General features: G+C 48.2%; 1 protein-coding gene across 1 annotated transcript in view; it reads left to right on the forward strand.

Moving 5' to 3' along the window:
- LOC142814456 (phospholipid-transporting ATPase ABCA3-like) overlaps positions 1-23,200 on the forward strand; it is a 173,909-nt gene that overhangs the window by 126,003 nt on the left and 24,706 nt on the right. Inside the window, exons 4-5 of the mRNA XM_075893218.1 lie at positions 2,047-2,164; positions 6,900-7,045. Of these exons, the coding sequence (XP_075749333.1) occupies positions 2,047-2,164; positions 6,900-7,045 (264 nt within the window). The remainder of the gene's footprint in view (positions 1-2,046; positions 2,165-6,899; positions 7,046-23,200) is intronic.

Genomic DNA, 23,200 nt, shown 5'->3' on the forward strand with positions numbered 1-23,200 from the left:
TCGGACGACGCAGGCAACAACGCAAAGACAACTCATAGAACCTTAAAATACAGGAAGAGAATAGACTGGGTCATGTCACAGACTGTTGTTGGAAACATCATAGCAGAAATAAAAAAATATTGCCATATGAAAGACACGTAGCACAGATGGAATATAAGCACTGGTCTTTAGGTTAAACTCAATGGATTGCAATAAAAGGCAAATGCCCGAGCTGGAGACAGACGAGATAAAGAGGCTTACATGTATAGCGTGGCAGCCTAAAGCACAGAACTTTGTTCAATGGCGCAAGATATGGTGGCCTTTGCCCCGTGGTTGGCATAGCCCGACTATCATGAGAATGATAGTGATGACGGTTGATTGATTTGATTGATTGATATGTGGGGTTTAACGCCCCAAAAGCACTTCATGATTATGAGAGACGCCGTTGTGGATGGCTCCGGAAATTTCGACCACCTGGGGTTCTTTAACGTACACCCAAATCTGAGCACACGGGCCTACAATGCATTTCCGCCTCCATCAGAAATTCAGCCGCCGCAGCCGGGATCCGAACCCGCGATCTGCGGGTCAGCAGCCGAGTACCTTAGCCACTAGCCACCACGGCGGGGCGTAGTGATGATGGTTCACTATCAGATGCGTGGCTATGATGGACCAGGAGAAGCTCAGCACAAGCCCTCTTTTAATGGCGTGTACCTACAGAGGTATTTTTCAACCGTTATAAAGTGTCCACATGACGGACCGAATCGGTCTTTTCCGCGGTGAAGGGCGCATCACGTGATCCCACAACGCTTATTTCTGTCATCGGTGCCTTGTCCGCGGACGTTGCGGACGGAAAATGCCAAGCTCTTTTTCACATTTGGATTAGCGCGGAGTAACAAGAGATTTAGCTGAGGGCGCCATTACAGGTCTGGCAGGAAGCGTTGATTTTTCTTTTTCTCGTTTGTTTTCGTAAATTCAGCCGACGAACTTATAAGGGTATGGCAACAATACATTTTTTTTCTTCTCATCTGGTTTGGACCTTCATATTCACCTAAACTTCAAACTTGAGATGTTTGATTGCTTTACTATGTGTGTTTGAACGTCCCGCAAGCAACATTTCATTATGAGAGACGTCGTGGTGGAGGGTGCCGGAAGTTTCGACCACCGGGGCTTCTAAGTCTGGGCATCTGGGCACACGGGCCTTCACCATTTTCGCCTCTATTGAAATCGCAACCGACACCGTCGGGATTCGATCCCGTGACCTGTGGGTCAGCAGCCGAGTGCATTAGCCACTTCAGACTTGGCGCCCGAGACGGAAAAATAAACGTTGAATACGTTTGCCTTTGATAATGGGCTTTCGACTTTGAGATTGATCGCGCCATCTAGAGAAATTAGTAATAAGCAAGCATTCGCACATAATTATGGACCCAGAGATTTGGTAGCACACACGCTATCGCAGATCATCGAGCTCTTGTTCTGCCAATAGCGGCACTCGCTAAACATGCAAATCTTAGAAAATGATTACGACGCTCTGAAAGAGTACCAAATGGTCATGTATACGTTGTCGCCGCAGCTTGAGGACACAAGCCTAAAGCCGACACAGCCGTCGGTTTGGGAATAACAGTCCACACAATGCACGACGAAGGGCTTAGATATTCAAAGCGGGCAACTGTCGCTTCAGACAGTGCCGTCATTTTGTTTTCCTCTAGGGCGTCCATCTGCTCGCTTCGTGCATCGTCTGTATGTGCTTCGCAGCCGGAAGGGCGGTGGAACGATGGTCCGCGGAAGAGATTTTGTGCCGATGTGTCCGTCGTGTGCACTCAAGCTTAAGAGTCATAGTCGAGCTTAACAGTTCCGCTTCTAAAATACCTTCAACACGATACACGTCTAAAGGCTCCATTTGAAACAAGTCTGCCGGATTCACAAGATTTTCAATCTAAACTGGTGTCATTACAAAGGCTCATAGCAGAGTTATTTTTTTCATCTGCATTTTCCGAAATTTTCTAGCCACCGGCGTTCACTATATAGAGTGATAGCAGCAGCCTTTATTGTACAACTTCTCCATTCTAGGTCTTTGACGGCACCATTGCTCTGAATAACGTGAACGTGGCAACCTACCGTTCTCAAGTGACAATATTATTAGGACACAATGGAGCGGGGAAGACAACGCTGATGAGCATTCTGGCTGGTACGAATGCTTTTCTGAGCATTGTTTTCATTGCAATGAACTGACATTTGTTCTATCACGCAACACAGAAAGCTTACCAATCCCACAGCTGAAAAGTAATCCATAGTATTGTTTAATTGCAAAACACAATATCTATGAGTAGTCATCGAGAGCTTGTAGAACAACAATATATTATGTATGGAGTATAACGAGTACTTGACAAAATTACCTCCCACTTTTGAAAGTGGGACAGAGGTCGAGGGTTCAGCATGCTCCAATATACAAACGGCACAATATTATGCCACCAAATTCTTCAATGCGCCACGCTTAAAAATTAACGTATGAAAGACGTATAGTGAGTCACTTAGTCTGAATTCAAGTGGTGAAAAGTAAGCGGATTGTTATAACAAGCACCCTTAGTTTAGCCAGGGAGCCTTTATTACTAAAATATCCCTGCGTTTTTATCCAAGACGCCAGTCTAAACACCCCTGCATTTACAATACTTGCGGCTCTAAGCAGAGATCTCCATTCTAATTTACTTCTTGGCTACCGGAACACGCACGCTCAGTACAAGCTTTTGAGCTGCACTGATTCGTTTTGCCGCAGATGCATCACTAGAATGGGTGGTGGCACCAGTACAGCACACCATGAGTACAAAGATGTAGAGAATAGATGGACAGAAAAAAGAGAAATTTTTCTTCAGGGAAGGCACAGCCTTGACTTCACGGGAAACATGGCGAAAATAATCTCGGGGGGGGGGATGCAGAGGCGTGTTAAGCCACCTCCTGGCTCAGCCCTGCCATTTGGCATTCTTAGTGCAGATGTCTTGCTTTGGCAATAAGATGAGCGAATGTGCCTGTGGCAATACACGAGTGAGTGATTTAATGGGCACTCAGTGTGGCGACGTCTTGTCCTGAACTTGGCTACGCCAATTTCCGCCCAGTACGAAGGAAAAATAAGATGTCCTGATGTAAAATTTGTGAAGGTTCGAACATCGCAAAGAATTCTAGCTCGTAGTGAAGGAGTAGCTAATCAGGCATCTGCTTATGTCGCGTGACTCACGAACCCATGCGAACATCAAGCAAGTTGCGACACATCTGAAGTCTTTTTTTTCATTGTGCAAGCTGCACAAGCAACACAAGCATGCTCCTTCTGTGTGTTTAGGGGAAGCAACGCGGCGTACGTCATCGTGCTTTCGTAAATGGAACCCGCCAGTGCGTGTCCTGCGCTGCGCAGTGACTGCCGACAGTGCCATGAACTGACAAAGAAAGCACGTCGGTGCTTGGCGTCATCTATTGGCAAACAAAATAGCCAGTCATGAACATTGGACAAGCGCTGCTAGATAACACTCCTGCTCCAGTGCCACTAGGAGCACAAACTTGTTCTGCAGCTGTCAGTTGTCGGTGCCAGCGCCTCCTTTATTTCTTCCAATGCCAGTGCAAACGCTCGCTTCTCAACAAGAGCAGCCGTTGGTCCAGCCAAGTTCAGGTAGAATCACTCTAGTTCCGGTAGTTGTCGTGATGTTGCGCGATACTAAGGGCAGGGCTAGAGTCACTATATATGCTCCCTAGAGCAATCGAGTACCGCATAGGTCTGCCATCTTGCCTACTTAGCAGCCGTATTCCCGCGGCGCAGCTAAGTCAATCATTAATCGACCAAGCAAGTCACCGATCGCCTGTTGACGTGCCTGGCCTGTAAATGACCGGCGAAGGAGAAACACTTGCTTCCGGGACTGTGCCACGGGATTTCAAAAGCACTTTTTTAGTCTGCTTGGTAGTGTTAAGCGCATAGGTGTAGCGTAGTGCCTATTAACATTCACTGCCACTGCCGCAGGGTCTGCCAGCTATTGCAAGTAAGCGACAACTCACAAACACAAATTATAAGTTTTCCAAGATTCGAAAAGTGCTCCGTTAGGCTAGCAGTATTGATGATTTTAGAGTGTTTTTCAACAATGGTACCAAATTCACGCAAATACTTTGCTGTCGAAGCTTAAGGGCATTGACCTAAATAAATGTAAAGCACCAGTACGTAGCGAACGAGCTTCAGAGTGCACGGCGGTTACTTTACAGAATTCCAAATAAACGGCAACACCTTTGGGCGGCGTGGCCTTTACGTTTGTGCTTGGCTGTGGCGGCGTTGAAAACCAAATGCTCTACTCTGCTACTCTGCTAGCATATGCAGTGGCTCTATGTAGCGCGGCTGATGCCTGTCAGATTTGTTACTTCGGGCTCCTTCTTTGTGGCTCGACGCAATAACACTGCTGCATCACATCGCTCTTAAAGCAAGCACATGCATTGACACTTCCCCATTGGTTGCCCGCAAAGCGCTACGAACAGCGACACGCTATCTCAAAACACTGCATCTTTTACGGAGCCAGAGTGACAGTCAACGTTAAGAATACGAGGAGTGCAAGATGCCGTTCCACGGTTCTGTTCACAACTGAACAAAAAATTTCTTCGTACGGCTTGCTTCGTGAGGAATTACATAATGGACTCTCTCATATACATGACTGCCAAGCGCGCGTAAAGGCTAAACGATGGACGAGAGCAAGAGAGGGCTAGAGGAGAAAGAAACTTATGTTGCGCGAGGCGAAAAACGGACACAGGAAGGAATAGACTGAGAGGACAGAGCGCTCTGTCCTCTCACCCTATTCCTTCCTGTATCCGTTTTTGGCCTAGCGCTACATATATTTCTTTCAAATGCATCACCAACAAGTTCACATCGCCACTCTTGTTGACTACATTGCTAGAGGAGAGGGGAGTGACTTACTAGATCGAGCGCACCTGGCTGGCATTGATAAAATAGTGGAGGCACTGCTGGTGCTGTAAGAAGCCATCGAGCATTGCAGGCCCAGGGCTTGCGTGTTCCTTTTATAAAGGAAGAAAGCGCACAGCTGTTCCGTACACTGGTGCAAAGCGTGGGTACTGCAGTGAGTACCTAGTGCCACTTTTCATGTGTCGACGTACAGCGCTCAACTGCCATGGCTATAACGATGGAGCGCCGCGCGAGGAACTGCACGAACGACGTCTGCAGTCGCAAATACCCCACATCTGAGCATGCATAGCGCTGGTGATGTGCCTGCCTCGTAATACTGACCCCTGTTTATCACCGAGGATGAAGCAACAACTATGGCCGTCGAAAGTGCTCTGAACTACTCAGCAAAAAAAAAAACAACAAGCGAGCAAAAAAGAAATTGAAGTGAACCGCTCTTTATTTGATATGATATCACGAAACGAGAATAACCCCCATATTCGCAAACGCTCCTCGACTCAACTTTTACCCTTCACTTGACAGAGTTGCAGAGTGCGCCACTGCTCAGCGTAAAATGACGGTGAACTACTGAAGAATAGCAGCAAATTCTCATTGATATGCAGTACTTTCCCTGTCTAGAGATGGTGCTCCCATCAGCTTTCTGAAGTGAAGGTGCAGCGATGAGTTAGGGGGCGTTCTATAATACGGGGGTAAGTGTAAAAGGCGTCTATACGGTCTATTGCTTATTTCTTTTTTTCTCTTGTGTTGGTTGTATAACGTTGACAGTGCTTCGACGACCAAAACAGTCATCGCAGCCGAGGAGATAAGGAAGGGTGGAACCTGCAAGGCAGGCACATCAATGTCGTCGTGCATGCTCAGATGTTGCGTATTTGCGACTGCAGATGTCACTCGTGCTGTTCCCACCGTGACTCTCTGCTTTATAGACATGAGAGTTGTGCACTGTACGTGCGCTACATTGCTAATCACAGATGCCCGTTATTTACAAGCTAAGCAGTAAATACCTTGCATTCGTCATAAGGTTTTTTCGGTAATTTGTTTTTTGAAAGAGACAGTAACAGATATATTTATCATGTAGGGGAGATGGAGGTGGAGCAATTCTTATACGTGAATCGCGCCTCCAATAAATGAATAGTGTAGTGGTGTATGAACGACACTGCTCTTGATTAAGTTTGAGTGAAAGTAAGTGTAACGGTAAAACGAAATAAGGTTGGTATTAGGGCTCAAGACTAGTAGATATGACCTAATGCAGAAACACATATTGGAACTCACTCAGAATCAATATAGAAGTATATCTTGCACTGTGTACTGGCTTAGACTCAGACTCACCAAGTTTTCCTGAGCAGAAATCGCTTGTACTCACGCGCACAAAAAATTTTCATTACACTCAGACTCGGACTCACCAAAGTTTTACTTACCAGGACCCACTCATACCCAAACACTTATGAATTGATGTGAGTCTGAGGGAGTGAACTCACGAGTGAGTTCACGAACCTGCGGTAAAATGTCTTCCTTCAGTTTCATTGCAGCCAATTTTGCAAACAGGTACCGATACCTGAAGCAAGAAATTTGCGTATAAACCTTTGCAATTTTACATTCTGTGGATGACAACTCATTCAGTGCTAACGAGTCGTTGCTAGACGTTTGATCCCGTCTTCCAAATGGAAAATGAAATATTCTGAGCTCATAATCTCCTATATATCTCTGCCTTTTTTACCTTTAGCTGAAACTTCGGCAATAATGTTTTTTGAAAAACTGCGAATCACAATCTTAATGAATAGGGGCGAAATCAAGAAAAAGACGACGTATTTTACATTGAAATACGGTGACCTTTTCACGTTTTCAATATATCATGAAGGGGTTCAACGCTGCACTAGCGTATCAATATTGTATTTTGTGCTATACGAGGCTGCTCGCTCTTAATAAGTGTCCTCTCTAGTGCAACATTGAAGCGCTGGTTTTGTAGCTACATTTTCTTTATTTTTAGGTATGACCAAGCCAAACAGCGGATCAGTGCTGGTTTCCGGTAGGGATATTAGAAGCACCGGGGTTGGATGTTTGGGATATTGCCCACAGTTTGATGCCCTTTTTGAGGATTTGACGGTATCTGAACACCTAGCCTACTTTGGAGGGGTAAGAATCATGTTTTGAAGGTACGCACAGTCTCTAAAAAAGGAATTTTTGAGCATGCTGATCTATAGGTGGAAGTGTTGGTGATGAAAACAAAATAAAGGAATTGGACAACATTTTTTACGAAAATCGTCTAATGAAAGACCGCCGTATACTTCTGGTTCTTGAGGACTCGGCTAGCATAAGCGAACGTTGTGGCTGTTTAAACCAGTGGAAAGTGACCCTGCGGCATTTATAACTTATGCAAGAGCGACAGTATTTGTTGTTTGATGTGGGGTTGTCTCTGTAAGAGTTGATTAGAGCTGCACCTCGGTAAACACAGAAGCTCGGTCAAAAGACGGTCGACTGAGCGGAAGATGCTCAGTGAGGCCATTTAGGAATTTCTGACGTGACATGAAGATGTGAGCCTCAATTGGATGTTGTTTACATCAAAGCAGTTAGTCTTGATAAATTTCCGAATTGCAACAATGTACACAAAATTAACTAACACAAGAAGCTGACGGAATCTCTACCGTGCTTATTTAGTCGGGATCGAAGATATGTGAAAAGTTAAAATATGCATGATCGGCAAGGTTATGCATAGATGAACAACATATTGATTACCAAGCGACACAAATAATCCGTTTATTTATAGGTGAAACCGGAGGATTCGTGAAAAATTTTCCATATTTTCAATGCACAGGTCGTGGAAGTAAACTTATACGTGTACGGCAAGCCCAAGCACACATGAGCATCATATTGACTACCCAGCGACAAAAAGGATCTGTATTTATAAGTGAAACCGCAGAGTTTGTGAGAAATTTTGAGCTTTTCATTGCACAGATCATGGAAGTGAAAATAGGCGTGATTGGCAAGCCGTGTACTCATGAACAACATATTGACTGCCCTGCGACAAACATGATCTGCTTCTTTATGTGGGAAACTGCAATGTTCGTGAAAAATTTTTAGCTTTTCATTGCGCACATCATGGAAAATAGAACAAATTAACTTCCGGGCTTCACGCTTTGAAAGCCTGCCAACTGCATCACAACTCTGTTGTATCAATTACAGGGGTCTATAGATAAAAATGTCAAAAATTCAGGCACAAGGCTTGGTACAAATAAACGTGACAAGATATGCGGTTGAATAATAATTTGTTGACGTTTTGTACGAGAGTTGCTTGATAGATAGGGACGTATCAAGCATTTAAAAAGCTCCCGTATGCCGTTTGGTTTATGTTTCGGTCCTAGATTCATATTTTTATAAGGAGATTCGTATGATAACAGAATTTGGTGAATGCCAGAGCCCATTTATTGAGCAATCACATTTGGTGTCAATGTCATTCCCCCTTTTTTTTCATGCATCTCACATGTATTGAAGCAATTCCCAATTTGCAGACGATGCCCACTGGGCGGATCAGTTTTCGTAGCGATGATGAAATTGTTTGAGACAGGCATCGTGGACGTTGTTAGTCTTACTTGCGCGGAATCCAGAAGGCAAGAGCGCTGATTCTCTTATGCGGCATCACTGATTTGTTCTACGGCATTAACGGAGCCAGTGCAGTTGCTGAAGAAGTTTCGGCGTGCGCTGCACTCGTGAAGAGACTACCAAATAGCCTGTCTAATAAACACGCCTTGGTGAGATTCTCTCTGAGCCCGTTTCTAGGGAACGAAAGTACGAAGAAGGGCGGGCGATACACCGGGATTCTTGTGTGCGTGGAATGGTTGCGGTGAGCATAGGCGGGTGTTACTTTTCCTTCAAGGGTGGGGGGGAGGGCGGTTGTCAAAAAGGACGACTTATATTGTCACGGGGGTGAGAGAATTAATGCAATAAATATGTTTACAAAATATACAGGGAGAGTCAGACGCATCTGCAGCCAAGATGAAAGAACAGCAGCAACAACAACACGAGCACGGTCGCTTTCATCGTCTTCGTCGTCTATGATGCTCTTTTGTTGCCGATGTCGTGTAACATATAACCCCCCGCCGCTGGCAGCGCCGTCTCGGCGCCTAAAGGAGAGTAGGATCATATGCGGATATGTACGGTTTGAGGCGGGTCACGTTGAAGACGTCAGTAGCGGGTGTGGACGACGATGAGCGACTGTCCAACGGAGCAATCTCGTATGTGGCATCGGTAAGCGTGCGTAAAACCTTGTAAGGCCCCGAGTAGCGAAACAGGACCTTCGAAGAGAGACCAACGTGGCGGCATGGTGTCCAGAGGAGGACCAGTGCACCTGGAGAGTAGGAAACTACTCTGTGATGGCTATCGTAGCGGGCATTCTGAGAGAGCTGCAAACCAAAAAGACGTTCCCGTGCAATTTGGCGGGCCACTTGAGCCCAATCAGTGGCATCCTGGGCGTACTCGGTAACTGTTTGCGTAGTTGATGGGAGAAGAGTCTCGAAGGGGGACGCTGGATGGCGGCCGAAAAATAGATAGAAGGGGAAGAAGCCAGCGGTGTCGTGGCGTGACGAATTTTACGCGAATGTCACATAAGGCAAAGTACTATCCCAATCAAGGTGATCTTTGGAAACGTACATGGAGAGGATTGTTGTCAATGTTTGATTTAAGCGCTCGGTAAAACCATTTGTTTGTGGGTGATAGGCCGTAGTGAGCTTGTGACGCGTCGAACACGAGCGAAGGATGTCACTTACTACTTTAGAAAGAAATGAGCGACCACGATCAGTCAGCAGCTGTCGAGGTGCACCATGGTGAAGAATTACGTCATGAAGCAAGAAGTCCGCGACGTCAGTGGCACAGCTTGTCGGTAGCGCTCGTGTGATAGTGTATCTTGTGGCGTAATCAGTGGCTACGGCTATCCACTTGTTTCCAGTGAAAGAAGCAGGAAGTCATCCAACGAGATCAAGACCGACGCGGTAGAAGGGAACGGTGGGTATGTCTATTGGTTGGAGCGGACCAGCTGGTGGCAAGGTGGAATGTTTAGAGCACTGGCAGGACTCACATGAAGCAACGTATTGGCGCACAGAACGGTAAAGGCCTGGCCAGAAGAATCTACGCCGCACGCGATTGTACGTGTGCATGACCCCGAGATGTCCCGTGGTTGGGGCATCGTGAAGCTGTTCAAGTACAGCGGAACGGAGTGTCGCAGGAACTACGAGTAGTAGCTCTGGTCCCTCGGCGCTGGTGTTGCGTCGGTAAAGAATTCCATCACGTAGAACGAACAAGTGTAGCGACGGGTCTACGTGGGGCAAACGTAGACTCTGCATGATAGACCGCAAGTGGACATCGCAGAGCTGTTCCTTGCGTATGTCGGTGAAAGCCGACATGGCGAAGACACAAGAGTCAGAATCATGTGCGGAAACGTCAGGTGGGTCTACGGAGTGACGGGATAGACAGTCGGCATCCTGGTGCATTAGGCCAGATTTGTATGCCACGTCGAAGCTGCATTCTTGTAGTTTCAAGGCCCAACGGCCAAGTCGTCCAGTTGGATCTTTAAGGAACGACAGCCAGCACAAGGCATGGTGATCGGTAATTACCGAAAAGCTGCGGCCAAACAAGTATGGTCGCAATTTTCCGACTGCCCAGACTAGTGCGAGGCACTCACGCTCTGTATTGGAAAACTTGCTCTCCGAAGGAGAAAGGAGGCGAATGGCATAAGCAATGACGCGATCCTGTCCTCGTTGCCGCTGGGCGAGAACAGCACCGATTTCATGTCCGCTGGCATCGGTACGAACTTCAGTATGGGCTGACGGGTCGAAATGGGCCAAGATGGGTGGGGAAGTAAGTAATATTGTAAGGGTGCTGAAAGCAGTTGCTTGGTCAGTACCCCAATAAAAAGGCATGTCATTCTTCAGTAGCTCCGTAAGTGGTCAGGCAATGTCAGCAAAATTCTTCACGAAACGTCGAAAGTAAGGACAAAGGCCGATAAAACTCCGTACATCTTTTGCGGAACATGGTATGGGAAAATCTTTGACAACTCGAATTCTGTCAGGATCATGTTTCACGCCTCGAACAGTGACAAGGTGGCCCAGCACAGCGATTTCCCGACGGCCAAAGCGACAATTGGACGAGTTGAGCTGAAGTCCTGCTTTCCGGAAAACCGCAAGAACAGCCGTTAGGCGGCTAAGGTGGCTTTTGAATGTAGGTGAAAATACAATGACGTCATCGAGATAGCTCAGGCTCGTGGTTCATTTGTATCCACGCAGGAGAGAGTCCATCATCCTTTCATATGTAGCTGGCGCGTTACACAATCCGAATAGCATAACCTTGAACTGGAAAAGTCCATCCGGTGTGATGAATGCGGTTTTCTCATGGTCTCGATGATCGACAGAAATCTGCCAGTATCCTGATCACAAGTCAATGGATGAAAAGTAGGCAGACTCATGTAGGCAGTCAAGAGCATCGTCAATCCGCGGCAGTGGATACACGTCCTTACGTGTTACTTTGTTTAAGTGACGGTAGTCTACGCAGAAGTGTCAGCTGCCATCCTTCTTGACTAGCACGACCGGCGATGCCCATGGACTGCTGGAAGATTCGATGACGTCTTTTGTGAGCATTTCTTCAACTTTGAGCTGGATAACTTGTCGCTCACCATTAGACACGAGATAAGGACATCGTCGGACGGGGCTGGCTTCTCCAGTGTTAATCCTATGAGTTACAAAGGATGTCTGACCCGAAGGGTGGTCATCAAAATCAGAGATGTCGCTGTAGGATTTCAGCAGGTGCCGGATGTCAGCTGCCTGTGCTGGAAGAAGGTCTAGAGCGATCATCTTGTCGATGGTGGCATCCGCTGCGCTCTTCGAGGATGAGAACGGAACAGAGGACGAAGAAGAATCGGCAACGAACGCTGAAATGGCAGCATTTATAGAAGAAACTTTTGCCAAAGTGATACCATCTGGGATAACTTGAGCGCACCAGCTGAAGTTTAGGATCGGAAAAGATGCTGTATTTCGCGTGACTGTCAAAAGTGTGTGAGGCACGGCAACAGTTTTGGCCAGCAGAACGTCAGCATTAGGTGTCCACTTGTAGTCACCATCGGGAACAGGAGGGACACATCTCAGGTTCACGTAAGTAACGGCTTGAGGTGCTAGGCGAACATGATCTGCAGAACACAGACGGGGTTGAGCTGGTGTTGTTGGGTCGTCATGGTAACGCGGTAAATCAAGTTGAAGCATGCCGGTTCCACAATCAATAAGGGCAGAGTGGGCAGATAAAAAGTCCATGCCGAGGATAAGTTCATGGGAACATTTCTCGAGCACAGCAAATAGCACTGTCGTGGAGCGATCAGCCACACTTATACGCGCGGAGCACATTCCAAGCACGAGAAACGTGCCACCGTCGGCGACCTGGATGACTGGAACTGTGAGTGGCGTTAAAACTTTCATAAGGCGGTAAAGAAGTTCTTAATTTATCTCTGATATATGAGCCCCTGTGTCCGCAAGTGCAACAACGGGTGTGTCATCTACTTCAACGTCAATAAGGTTGCGTCGAGTCGGCAGCATGGTAAGAGGATTTTTCGGGCAAGTGGTCGATGCAGCATCACCTCCGGGAGCTGCATTATCTAGTTTTCCCGCGGAAAGCGGTCAGTCAGCGACGTTGGTTGGCGAAATTGGGGCGAGCGAGATGACGGGTGACGGGAGAGCGGTGAATGGCACTGGTGAGCATACGTTGATGGAGAGCGACGACGATATGGCAGCATAGAAGGAACGTCTTCACTGGTGGCCTGAGGTGACTCCCGGTAAGTTTGAAAGCGCCCATGATCCTTTTCTGGCTGATGAGAGAGAGAGAGTGAGAATTTATTAGAAGGCAGAGAGGTCGGCCTGAGCTAGTTCGCTCTAGCCTACTAGCTCAGGCCGACCTCTCTGCCTTCTGGCTGATGGGTGCGCCCATAGGATGCCTGATGCCAATGCCGCCGAGTGTTACAATGGCGGGCCACCTGTCCGATACGGTGGCAGTTGAAACAAATCGGGCGATCGTCAGCAGTCCTCCACTCGGCTGGATTGCAAGGGCGTGCCGAAAGGTTTTGGCTTTGGACATACGAAACAGGTGGTCGATGACGGTTGATCAGCTGAAAGGGAGCTGTAGTGCACTCGGAGACCAGTCCAGCATTGGAAAGCTTTTGTCGCACAGTGGCATGTACCAGTGGCACCATCTCAGGGCTAGAGTCACAGGCATGGGAGCATGTGGACGCAGGAGACAGAGCTTCAAGTTCATGTCTGGTATCTCGGTCACGTGCTCTGTAGTACAGGCCTGTCTTCGCACGACGAGGTTGCTGCTGTGTTTGATAGTCGAGTGAAATTATAGGTGATACGTCGATTTTTAGCGGCCTCAAACCGCTGGCACTCCTTGAAGATGGCATCAACCGTGTTGCCGTCCTTGCATATGAAAAGGTTGAATGCATCATCTGCAATGCCTTTCAACATGTGAGCTACTTTTTCAGTTTCTTCCATACCGTTGTCTGCTTTTTGGCAAAGGGCACGCACGTCCTGTATGTAAGTCACGTAGGACTCTGATGACGTTTGCGCACGAGATGCCAACTCCTTCTTGGCCGCTGCCTTTCTGCCTACAGACTTGCCGAAAAGGGCGTGCATCTTTTCTTTGCACGCACCCCAGCTTCCAATTTCATCTTCGTGGTTCTCAAACGACACTTTTGCTGTTCCTTTCAAGTAGAACAGGATATTGGCTAACATAAGTTTCATCCCAGCGGTAATTCTTACTTGTACGTTCGTACAACGGCAGCCATTCTTCGATATCGACATCATCCGTGTCACAGAACGTGCCAGGATCTTTTAGTGGTGGAAGGACAACAGTTGTTGTTGTAGTCGCCTCTGCGGGAGCCGGTCCCTGGTTTGCCATGGTGAAAAAATCCAAGCGTCGGCCACTGCGGAGCTCCGTTATATCGTGTTGTACCCCGCACCTCCACCAAATGTCATGGGCGTGAGATAATGAATGCAGTAAATATATTTACAAAGTATGCAGGGCGAGTCAGAGGCAGCTGCAGCCAAGATGGAAGAACAGCAGCAACGACAACACGAGCACGGTCGCTTTCATCGTCTTCGTCGTCTATGATGCTCTTTCGTTGCCGATGTCGTGTAACAATATCAATAGATGGGCTGACTTTGCGCACCGACCTTTCCAAATGGCTGCGCCTCAATCCTATTTTGCATATGCATAAAGCGGAATTCGTTCTCACCTTTTTTTAGCCTCAAGTGCATTGGCCGGCTGCCAACCCCCTAGTCTCTTAGAACGATGGCAGTAGGTTGTCTGGTTTCACAAAACGGAAAATAATCTTAATATCTGCGTGGGCATTACATTGACACGAAGTGTGATCTGCTCGCCCTCTGTATTCTCGCGTTCATCATCTCCTGTAGGGAAATGCACCCCATTATAACAATATTGTTGGACATGCTGGCTAGAGCAACGCAGTAGTGGCGGAGTGCTGACGATATGGCTACATTTATAGCAACACTGAAGTAACAGACGGCCTAGGCTACGACTACATCCTATGGACTGAATCACTGACGGCGACAAAGTTTGGTGTAGGTGCGGATATACGTGTCCACAGCCCATGGTGCTACGAACCTTCTCTAGGAAGGTCGGACAAGATCTTGACAAATGCTGTCACACTAGAATCGTGTGGGTAAATATTAACGTTGTATTTGGCCTCCCGGTTGACAGATGTCGCATTGTTTCTTCAGGAACGGCGTTTCTGTGGTTCGAAAACAACGACGAAACAATAGTGCCATGGGAATAAATTATGCTTTTGGGAACTATCATTGAAAAAGAAACGCGGTGACAAAACTAATGCGGTGCGCTTGTTCTGCAACACTCCAGCGAGTCTTGCAGAAATTACATTGAAGATATGTTGAAATTGTGCAAGTCTGTAGACGCACGTCTGAAAGAAGATGGTAAGTTAGGGCACCTCCAAACAGATTCCTGTAGGTGACTACAATGTTTTCACAGTGAAGGACACATCGGCGTTTGTAGTGGACGTTCCTGAACACTGCTGCAATTCCAAGGCTTTTTTAGGCACGGTGCATTTACCATAAATTAGAACTCTTGCTGAAAATACCCCCGTTGGAACTATCAACGTCACATTCTCCTTTCATGCGCACCGTGTTAGTATCGTTGCGATATCCAACAAAGTATTGTGTGTACTTAGTTTTCTAGGGCTTTTTTAGCTAATTCAGCAAGTTAACTGTAGATTTCTGTTTTTGTTCACCGCAGCTTGCAATGTGGTTCCCATTAGATGCTGACTACGTTACAAGTTGCAACAGTTTGACAGATCATACAGGTATAGATGCTGCTTCGAGCAATAGAAAGCCAGTGAAATGCGCTCAGGTGTGGTATATAAACACATTCGTCCTGACTGAAATTCGCAAATATCGCCCCCTTTTCCAAATATGCTCAAAAATTATAACTACGAACAGGAAAATAGGCGAACAAAACACTGTAGAGCATAAAGGCTCTGGAAGAAGTGCTATGAAAATTTAGAAAGGCTTCACAGAATCTATCTTTTTAGGAATTCGGAAATGAATAGACAATTACCTATTCTGGCCTGGCTTCTACAGTGATGAAAACAATGTTTTTTTAGAGTGACTAATGGTAAAGTTGAAAAAGCGGCCGCCAAGACCACCTAGGCCAGCAGTGTTGTCAAATAATTATTCACACCATAGGCGTTAATTCTTTGCGCGTACAATCAGCCTAGACGAGCCGATGTTTACCTTACTACCAAGTGATTTCTCTTACCTCCCTACTATGTATTTCTAAAGTTACTTGATTGATTCAGTAAATGTCATCGTGGTGGCCGCCGTGTTTTGATTACCGCAACAAAACTAGCTAAAATATGTACACTATTTCACTATTTTTTAAAGTACTGCCACAGGTATTTGCTCTCATTGAATCAGGCCTGTAGAGGCACAAGAAATATACTACCAGATGTTTTTAGGGGCGAAGCTCCTTACAGCGGCACCCATTCATCCCTCGTAGTAGTGCATAACATGTATTACGCTTTGGCCTGCAAGGTGGTGCCGGTGGGAGATTACTGGTGTTCATTGTTGAACAATAAAAAATTCGCAGCCTGCAAGTTATCTAAAAGTCGAATTCTCCTTTCTCTCATTCTCATCAGCAGCCAATGGCATGTACATTGAGCCCTATGTGATAAGAAACGATTGCTACGTTATACTTGCTGGGCGTAACTGGTTTTTAAGAAGGTTTAGCGAGCATTGATTGGGCTGCAGTGCCATAACTACCGTGAACTAGTATATACCATCAACACGAGGTGGTTAAAGGTGAGAAGCAGACACGAAGTGCAAGCCCTAAGAGAGTGTGTGTGGCACCTCTCGTTTAGTCCTTGGAATGTCCGCTGGATGTCGGTGCTTCTATATGCAAAATATATGATGAAAAGATGCGAGATGGTGGTACTTGGAGTGTTGACTAGATGGACGAATGGACACAAAGACAGACGCTTGGACGGACGTACAGATGGCTGCACGGACGAATGAACGCATGGACGGACGCAGGGGCGGATACATGGAAAAACGCAGGGTTTGAAGCACGGATGGACGTGCGGACGCACGAATAGACGCACGCATGAACGGTCACATAGACAGACGCATGGACGCACGGAAACAAGTACGAGTGGACGGACGGATGCTTCGCCCCACTGTTCATCATTCAGCCCCTGGATATGCTGCAATTTTTTCCCTGCTGCCATTTTTTGCCAGCTGCAGACACGGGCATTCGAAATATAAATATGAATACCTCACAAGAAGTCTACGAAGACTTCTTGTGAGGTATTGATGCGCCGCCTTTCGAAAGCATGGCATCGCTAGAGTTTGTTGTGTCTCTGCAAGATTTCCATCAAGCTGTGCCAGCCGTGATACATCCTTTGAATATGCGTGTTTTCTCAAGCTGCCGAAGCAGGTAGCTCTAAATTTTTTCGATGACCCGAGGTAGCAGAAGTGGCGATAGCACAAGCCATACTTTGCCTTACTAGCCCTTGCATTCTGATTCGCAGACAGCTGTCAGAAATCATGCTAAAGGTGGAATTCGGCCAGAGATCAAGGCTATTCTCAGCGCCCAAGCAAACTATAAGTATTGTCACCGTCATAGCCATTCATGATCAAATATCATTTTCATAGCCATCACGCCACGCCTCTCGCGCTGCTTGAGCTAGGCTGAAGCTGAGCGAGAACAAAATGGATTCACGCACCTGGCGTGTTGGACGCTGGAAGCCGCTGCCACTCGACTTCAGCCTACGAATAAAGTGGCCACATGTCACGTCCCTCTCGGTCGCTTTTGACGTCGCCTGGAACCACGTCTCTCCCTTTCCCGCTACACTACCCAAAAAACATGAAACGTCGTATAAACTTCTATAAACGACTAGAAAGCTATGCAGACATCTAGGTATATTATTTGACCTTGAATAAGATTTTTGAAAGAAAGTTTTTTAAAGACGTTGAGAAATTGTTCTTTTAAAGAAGTCTTTTTAAAAACGTTTACTGAAAGTTACTTTCTAGAACTTTCGTAGAATTCGCGGATGAGGTCTCGATTGTTCATGAAATATATGCAGGGTATTTTGTACGTTTCTTTCTATTTTGACATCAAAATAATATTCACTTTATATATTTATGTAGTGTAAAATTTACATACGTTTTACACACCTAAATGTATTAACTAAGCTCTCTAGTCAGTATTCGGAAATTAAGATGCGCAAAGGCTGTGTGCACCTGTGCGACAGAACAATTTTACTTATCTGGACATGATTACCCGCCGGCTCAGTCGCCTCTCGAAGAAGCGGGTGTGAGTCGATTTCTCTCGTGTTTTAAAAGTGTGCCTGCGCTTTCTGTTCTTGGTTTGTGTTTGTGATGTTATAGGGGCAGGACCGCTCCAGAAAGAATCAGACAGCACGCCAGTGCACAAACACACGTCCCACTTCTATTGTACCCTTCACACATGGACAACCCACACATTACGAAGTTCCTAACACAAAAACACGCGGCTAAACTAAATGAATAAGTAGAACGTTCGGCCTACAGTTCAGGTCGTCGGGGTAGTAGCCTGGGCCGTCGTTGATGCCCCGTCGGCACCATTCAGTGGCGAAGCCGATGTTGGGCGGCGTCGTCACCTGCAGTGACGACGTCGGGAGACGCAGGGTCGCCGCGTCGAACTCCAGTGGCTCAGCGCCACTGTCGACGAACTGGAGCCGACGACTCACGTGTTCCGGCGGCAGGGAGTTGTGCCCTTGAGCACCTGTAGTCCGCCTCGGAAACCCACGCCAGCCTTCCTGGAACAGCGGTGCAAGGGCAGGTTCAGGCACCCGGCGCCAGCTCTCCACGACCAGCGGGACAAGGACAGGTTTAGGAACCAGGCGCCAGCTCTCCTAGACCGGTCGTCTAGTGGAGGCTGAGCTGTCCACTCGGCTAGTACGAGTGTCGCGACGTGGCCTGGGTCGTACCTATGGGCCAGACGCCCAACGAGGTAGTCCTGCCTCGAACGACGTACCTCGCGCACTGCCGAAGGCACGGGTCACGCACGCTCGAGGCCGCGCCTCACGAGCTGTCGTCTTCCTCGTAGGCACCGCCCGGCACATACACGCACACATCACATCCTCTTCGCCACCGCACGGCACACTATTGTCGTTTTTTTAGTTTCTGTTTCGCGCCCGCGCAGCACATATTATGACAGTGTTCTGCCAGTGCTGCTGATTACAAAGATGCGCTATACACAAGCGAAGACGTTTGTCTTCGTATCGCGAAGCCCTCGCCAGGTATGTACCACATCGCTGCTGTCGGTGCTTTGTTATAACAGACATGATTTGGCCACAAATAATACACACACGGAGTAAAGAAACACTCAACGACAAGCACAAGCTGCTTGTGCTTGTCGTTGAGTGCTTCTTTACTCTGTGTGTGTATTATTTGCAGCCAAATCATGTCAGTAAGCAAGTACCAACTAGGCCAACAATCAGCTTTGTTATAAACATATCACTGTGTTCACCGCAGTCTTCCTGCCATGTGCATGTTAAGTGAGCTTTTGTTTACGTGGGGACCCAGTTTTTTGTAGAATTTCAGCTGTGTAAAGGCACAGTTGTGCGAAGGTAAGCGCGGACAAGTTTTTTGTTTTGTGTGGAGTGTGAAGCACGCGGGCGCAGCGGGGATTCGGCGGCAGATTCGAGTAGAGTTGTGGCCGCTGTCCGCCTCTGTCGGCAGCGGTGTTGGAAGGGGGCCCTGCTCGCGAGTGACCACCATTTTTGTTTTTTCTGGGGCGTTTGTTAGCTGTAGGCATTGATCAAGCCTAGGGCACGGAAGACTGTTCGTATAGTGCGCTATTGAAGTTGCGATGATGTTTATTAGAACAGAGGAGTCGCAACGAGGTCGCGACGGAAAATGGGCGAACAGCAAGTCTGGCAAAGGCGGCACAGGTTCTCGCGCAATCAGAGCACGGGCTTCTCGTTGTCTTCCGAAGGCGCATACGCGTTGGTGCGTATGCTCCACTACAATACCCCCGGGGTGAAGGGGAGCCATCCTGGCGACTCAGGGAGTAGGCACAATGAGGGGGTCGTAGTAGGGCTTGAGACGGTCGACGTGTACGGTCTCGCGTCCTCGATGGCGCAAATCTGGTGATTGTGTTAATGGCTCGATGACGTAATTCACCGGGGAGGTCGCGTCAATGACACGGTAGGGACCATGGTACCGGGCCAGAAGTTTTGAAGACAGGCCAGGAACGTGCGGGGGCACCCAAAGCCACACAAGGGAGCCAGCACGAAATGTAGGAGCTATGCGGTGAGCGTCGTCGTGTCGAGTCTTTTGTAGGCCTTGAGCCTCACTTGTCAGAGACCGAGCCAACTGACGGCAGTCTTCAGCGTATCTGGTGACTTCCGAAAGCGGGGAGCACTCAGATGCATCAGGGCGATACGGTAGTATAGTGTCGAGTGGGTGGGAAGGTTCGCGGCCGTACAATAGAAAGAACGGGGAAAAACCGGTAACAAAGGGCAATACAGCGTCCCAGTTAGTGTGGTCGGAGGAGGTGTACATCCTCAGCATGTCGCCAAGTGTGCGGTTGAACCGCTCAGTAAGACCATTCGTCTGTGGATGGTATGCGGTAGATTTCCGGTGGATGATGTTGCATTCAGCGAGAATAGCTTGGATGACCTCCGACAGGAACACTCGACCCCTATCACTGAGTAATTCCCGTGGAGCCCCATGGCGGAGAATGAAGCTGCGGAGAACGAAGAGTGCAACTTCGTGGGCGGTCGCTGCTGGTAGAGCTGCAGTCTCAGCGTAGCGTGTCAGATGATCGACGCCGACAATAATCCACCGGTTTCCAGAGCGACTATATGGGAGGGGGCCATAGAGATCGATACCCACGCGGTCGAATGGGCGAGCCGGGCATGGGAGCGGCTGTAACATGCCAGTAAGGTGCCGCGGAGGTGTCTTGTTCTGTTGGCAAGTGGTGCAAGACTGAACGTATTTCTGCACAAAGCGATACATTCCTCGCCAGTAATATCGTTGGCGCAGCCTTTCGTAGGTTTTCAGGACACCTGCGTGAGCACTTTGAGGGTCTGCATGGAAATTCATGCAGATATCAGAGCGCATATGAGTTGGGACAGCAAGGAGCCACTTCCGACCATCAGGCATGTAGTTGCGGCGGTACAGAATGCTGTCTCGCACGGAAAAGTGGGCTGCTTGCCGGCGTAGCGCTCTCGTGGAAGGGACAGCAGACGGATCGGTAAGGTAGTCGACTAACAAGGCAAGGTGTGGGTCTTTACGCTGCTCCGAAAGCATGTCAGTCATGTCGAGCGGTGACAAGGTGGTAAAAGGGGGAGACAGAGAAGCCACATCTGGTGTTAATGGCGATCGCGAAAGTGCATCGGCATCCGCATGCTTGCGACCGGAACGATATACGACACGGATGTCGTATTCTTGCAATCGAAGTGCCCAACGCCCCAGGCGTCCGGACGGGTCTTTCAAGGTAGACAGCCAACATAGAGCGTGGTGGTCTGTGACCACGTCGAAAGGACGGCCGTAAAGGTACGGGCGAAACTTCGTCAACGCCCAGATTATGGCCAAACACTCCTTCTCTGTCACGGAGTAATTCAATTCAGCCTTCTTGAGAGCGCGACTTGCATAGGCGACTACGTATTCAGCTTGGGTGCCTTTCCGTTGTGCCAAAACTGCACCAAGACCGATGCCACTTGCATCGGTGTGAATTTCTGTGGCCGCAGCAGGGTCGAAGTGACGAAGAATAGGTGGTGAGGTCAGCAGGCGGCGGAGCTGGCGAAATGCGTCGTCACATGCAGGTGACCATGCAGATAAGCCTTTGCTGTTGGAAAGCAGACTCGTGAGAGGTGCGATGATGGACGCGAAGTTGCGCACGAAGCGACGAAAGTAGGAGCAGAGACCGACGAAACTTCTTAGGGCTTTCAGAGATGTGGGCAACGGAAAGTCAGCGACAGCTCGAAGCTTATCGGGATCCGGAAGAACACCGTCTCTGGTGATGACATGTCCCAAGATGGTTAGTTTTCGTGCTGCGAAGTGGCACTTCTTGGAGTTAAGTTGTAGGCCTGCAGAAGTTAGACACGTCAGAATCTCGTGGAGGCGAGCAAGATGTGTCGGGAAATCAGATGAAAAGACTACGATGTCGTCCAGGTAACATAAGCAGGTTTTCCACTTGTGGGCACGCAAGATGGTGTCGATCATGCGCTCAAATGTGGCAGGCGCGTTGCAGAGCCCAAATGGCATGACTTTGAACTCATATAGGCCATCCGGCGTTACAAAGGCTGTTTTAGGGCGATCACATTCAGCCATTGGCACCTGCCAATACCCACAACGCAGATTCAAAGATGTAAAGTACTCGGCGCCTTGTAAACAGTCAAGAGCATCGTCTATTCGTGGTAGCGGGTAGACATCTTTTTTCGTAATATTGTTTAAGCGGCGATAGTCCACGCAAAATCGTACGGTGCCATCTTTTTTCTTGACCAGAACCACAGGTGATGACCAAGCGCTTTGAGAAGGCTGTATGACTCCACGTTTAAGCATGTCATCTACTTGCTCCGTAATGACGCGGCGCTCTTCGGCGGAAACGCGGTAAGGACGCTGTCGCAGAGGCGAATGTGAGCCGGTGTCAATAGTATGAGCGATAGTCGTGGTGCGGCCCAAAGCAGGTTCTTGAAAGTCGAAAAAAGAACGAAACTTGTTAAGGAGAGCAACAAGTTGGCGGCGATGCGAGAGGGGAAGGTCTGCGTCAATAGCATTGTCGAAGGCTGACGAACTTGGTGGCTCAGACGCATGAGTGATTGCAGCAATGTGACATGGCGTTTCGTCGGGAAGAATAATATCATCTATATGGTCGACAGGTTGCACATATCCTAACGTTTCACCACGAAGTAAGCCAATGGGGTAGTTGCAGTGGTTGGTGACCAGCATTACGGTTAAACCAGACGCAATTGTAAGAACAGCAAATGGGAGAACGATGCCCTTGCGTTCAGTAAAAACCGGAGATGGCGTAAACACCACCGTGCCGTCAGGTTGCGCCAGACATGAAAGGCTAATAGGGACCGAAGCTTCAGGAGGCAAGGTGATGTCGTCATCAGCGATGACTTTGCGGAGCAGAGGAGAGCGGTCGGGTGGTGGAAATTCACATGTTGGCACAAGGGACACTTCGGCACGGGAACAATCGATGATAGCTTCATGACGTGATAAGAAATCCCAACCCAGGATAAGGTCATGAGAGCAAGATGGTAGAACAAAAAACTGTACGACGTACAAAACGTCTCGGATGACGACGCGCGCCGTACACACAGCCGAGGGATGAATGCGTTGCGCGCTAGCCGTGGACAGCACCAAGCCACTGAGAGATGTGGTCACTTTCTTCAGTTTCCTACAAAAGTTTGCGTTCATCACAGAAACGGCGGCCCCGGTATCAATTAACGCTAATGTGGCGACTCCCTCAACATCGACATCAACAACATTTAGCGGCGAAAATGGAGGCCTTGGGAATTCCGCACAAGTTGCAGTTCTTGCCTCCGGAACTGCACTGATTAGTTTCCCTCCTCGAGAGGTGGTCGACGACGCATAGGCGATGGCGATCGGCGACGAGGTGATGGGAAACGAGCAGTCGATGGGTGGCGATCCGAGTCGGAGTGCCTCTGTTCATATGCAGACGTGGTGGTCTGCTGGGGTGCGTAGGTAGGAGCTCCGAAGTATGCGTGCGCAGGCG

Source organism: Rhipicephalus microplus, chromosome 4 (genome assembly GCF_043290135.1).
Source record: "Rhipicephalus microplus isolate Deutch F79 chromosome 4, USDA_Rmic, whole genome shotgun sequence".
Lineage (NCBI taxonomy): Eukaryota > Metazoa > Arthropoda > Arachnida > Ixodida > Ixodidae > Rhipicephalus > Rhipicephalus microplus.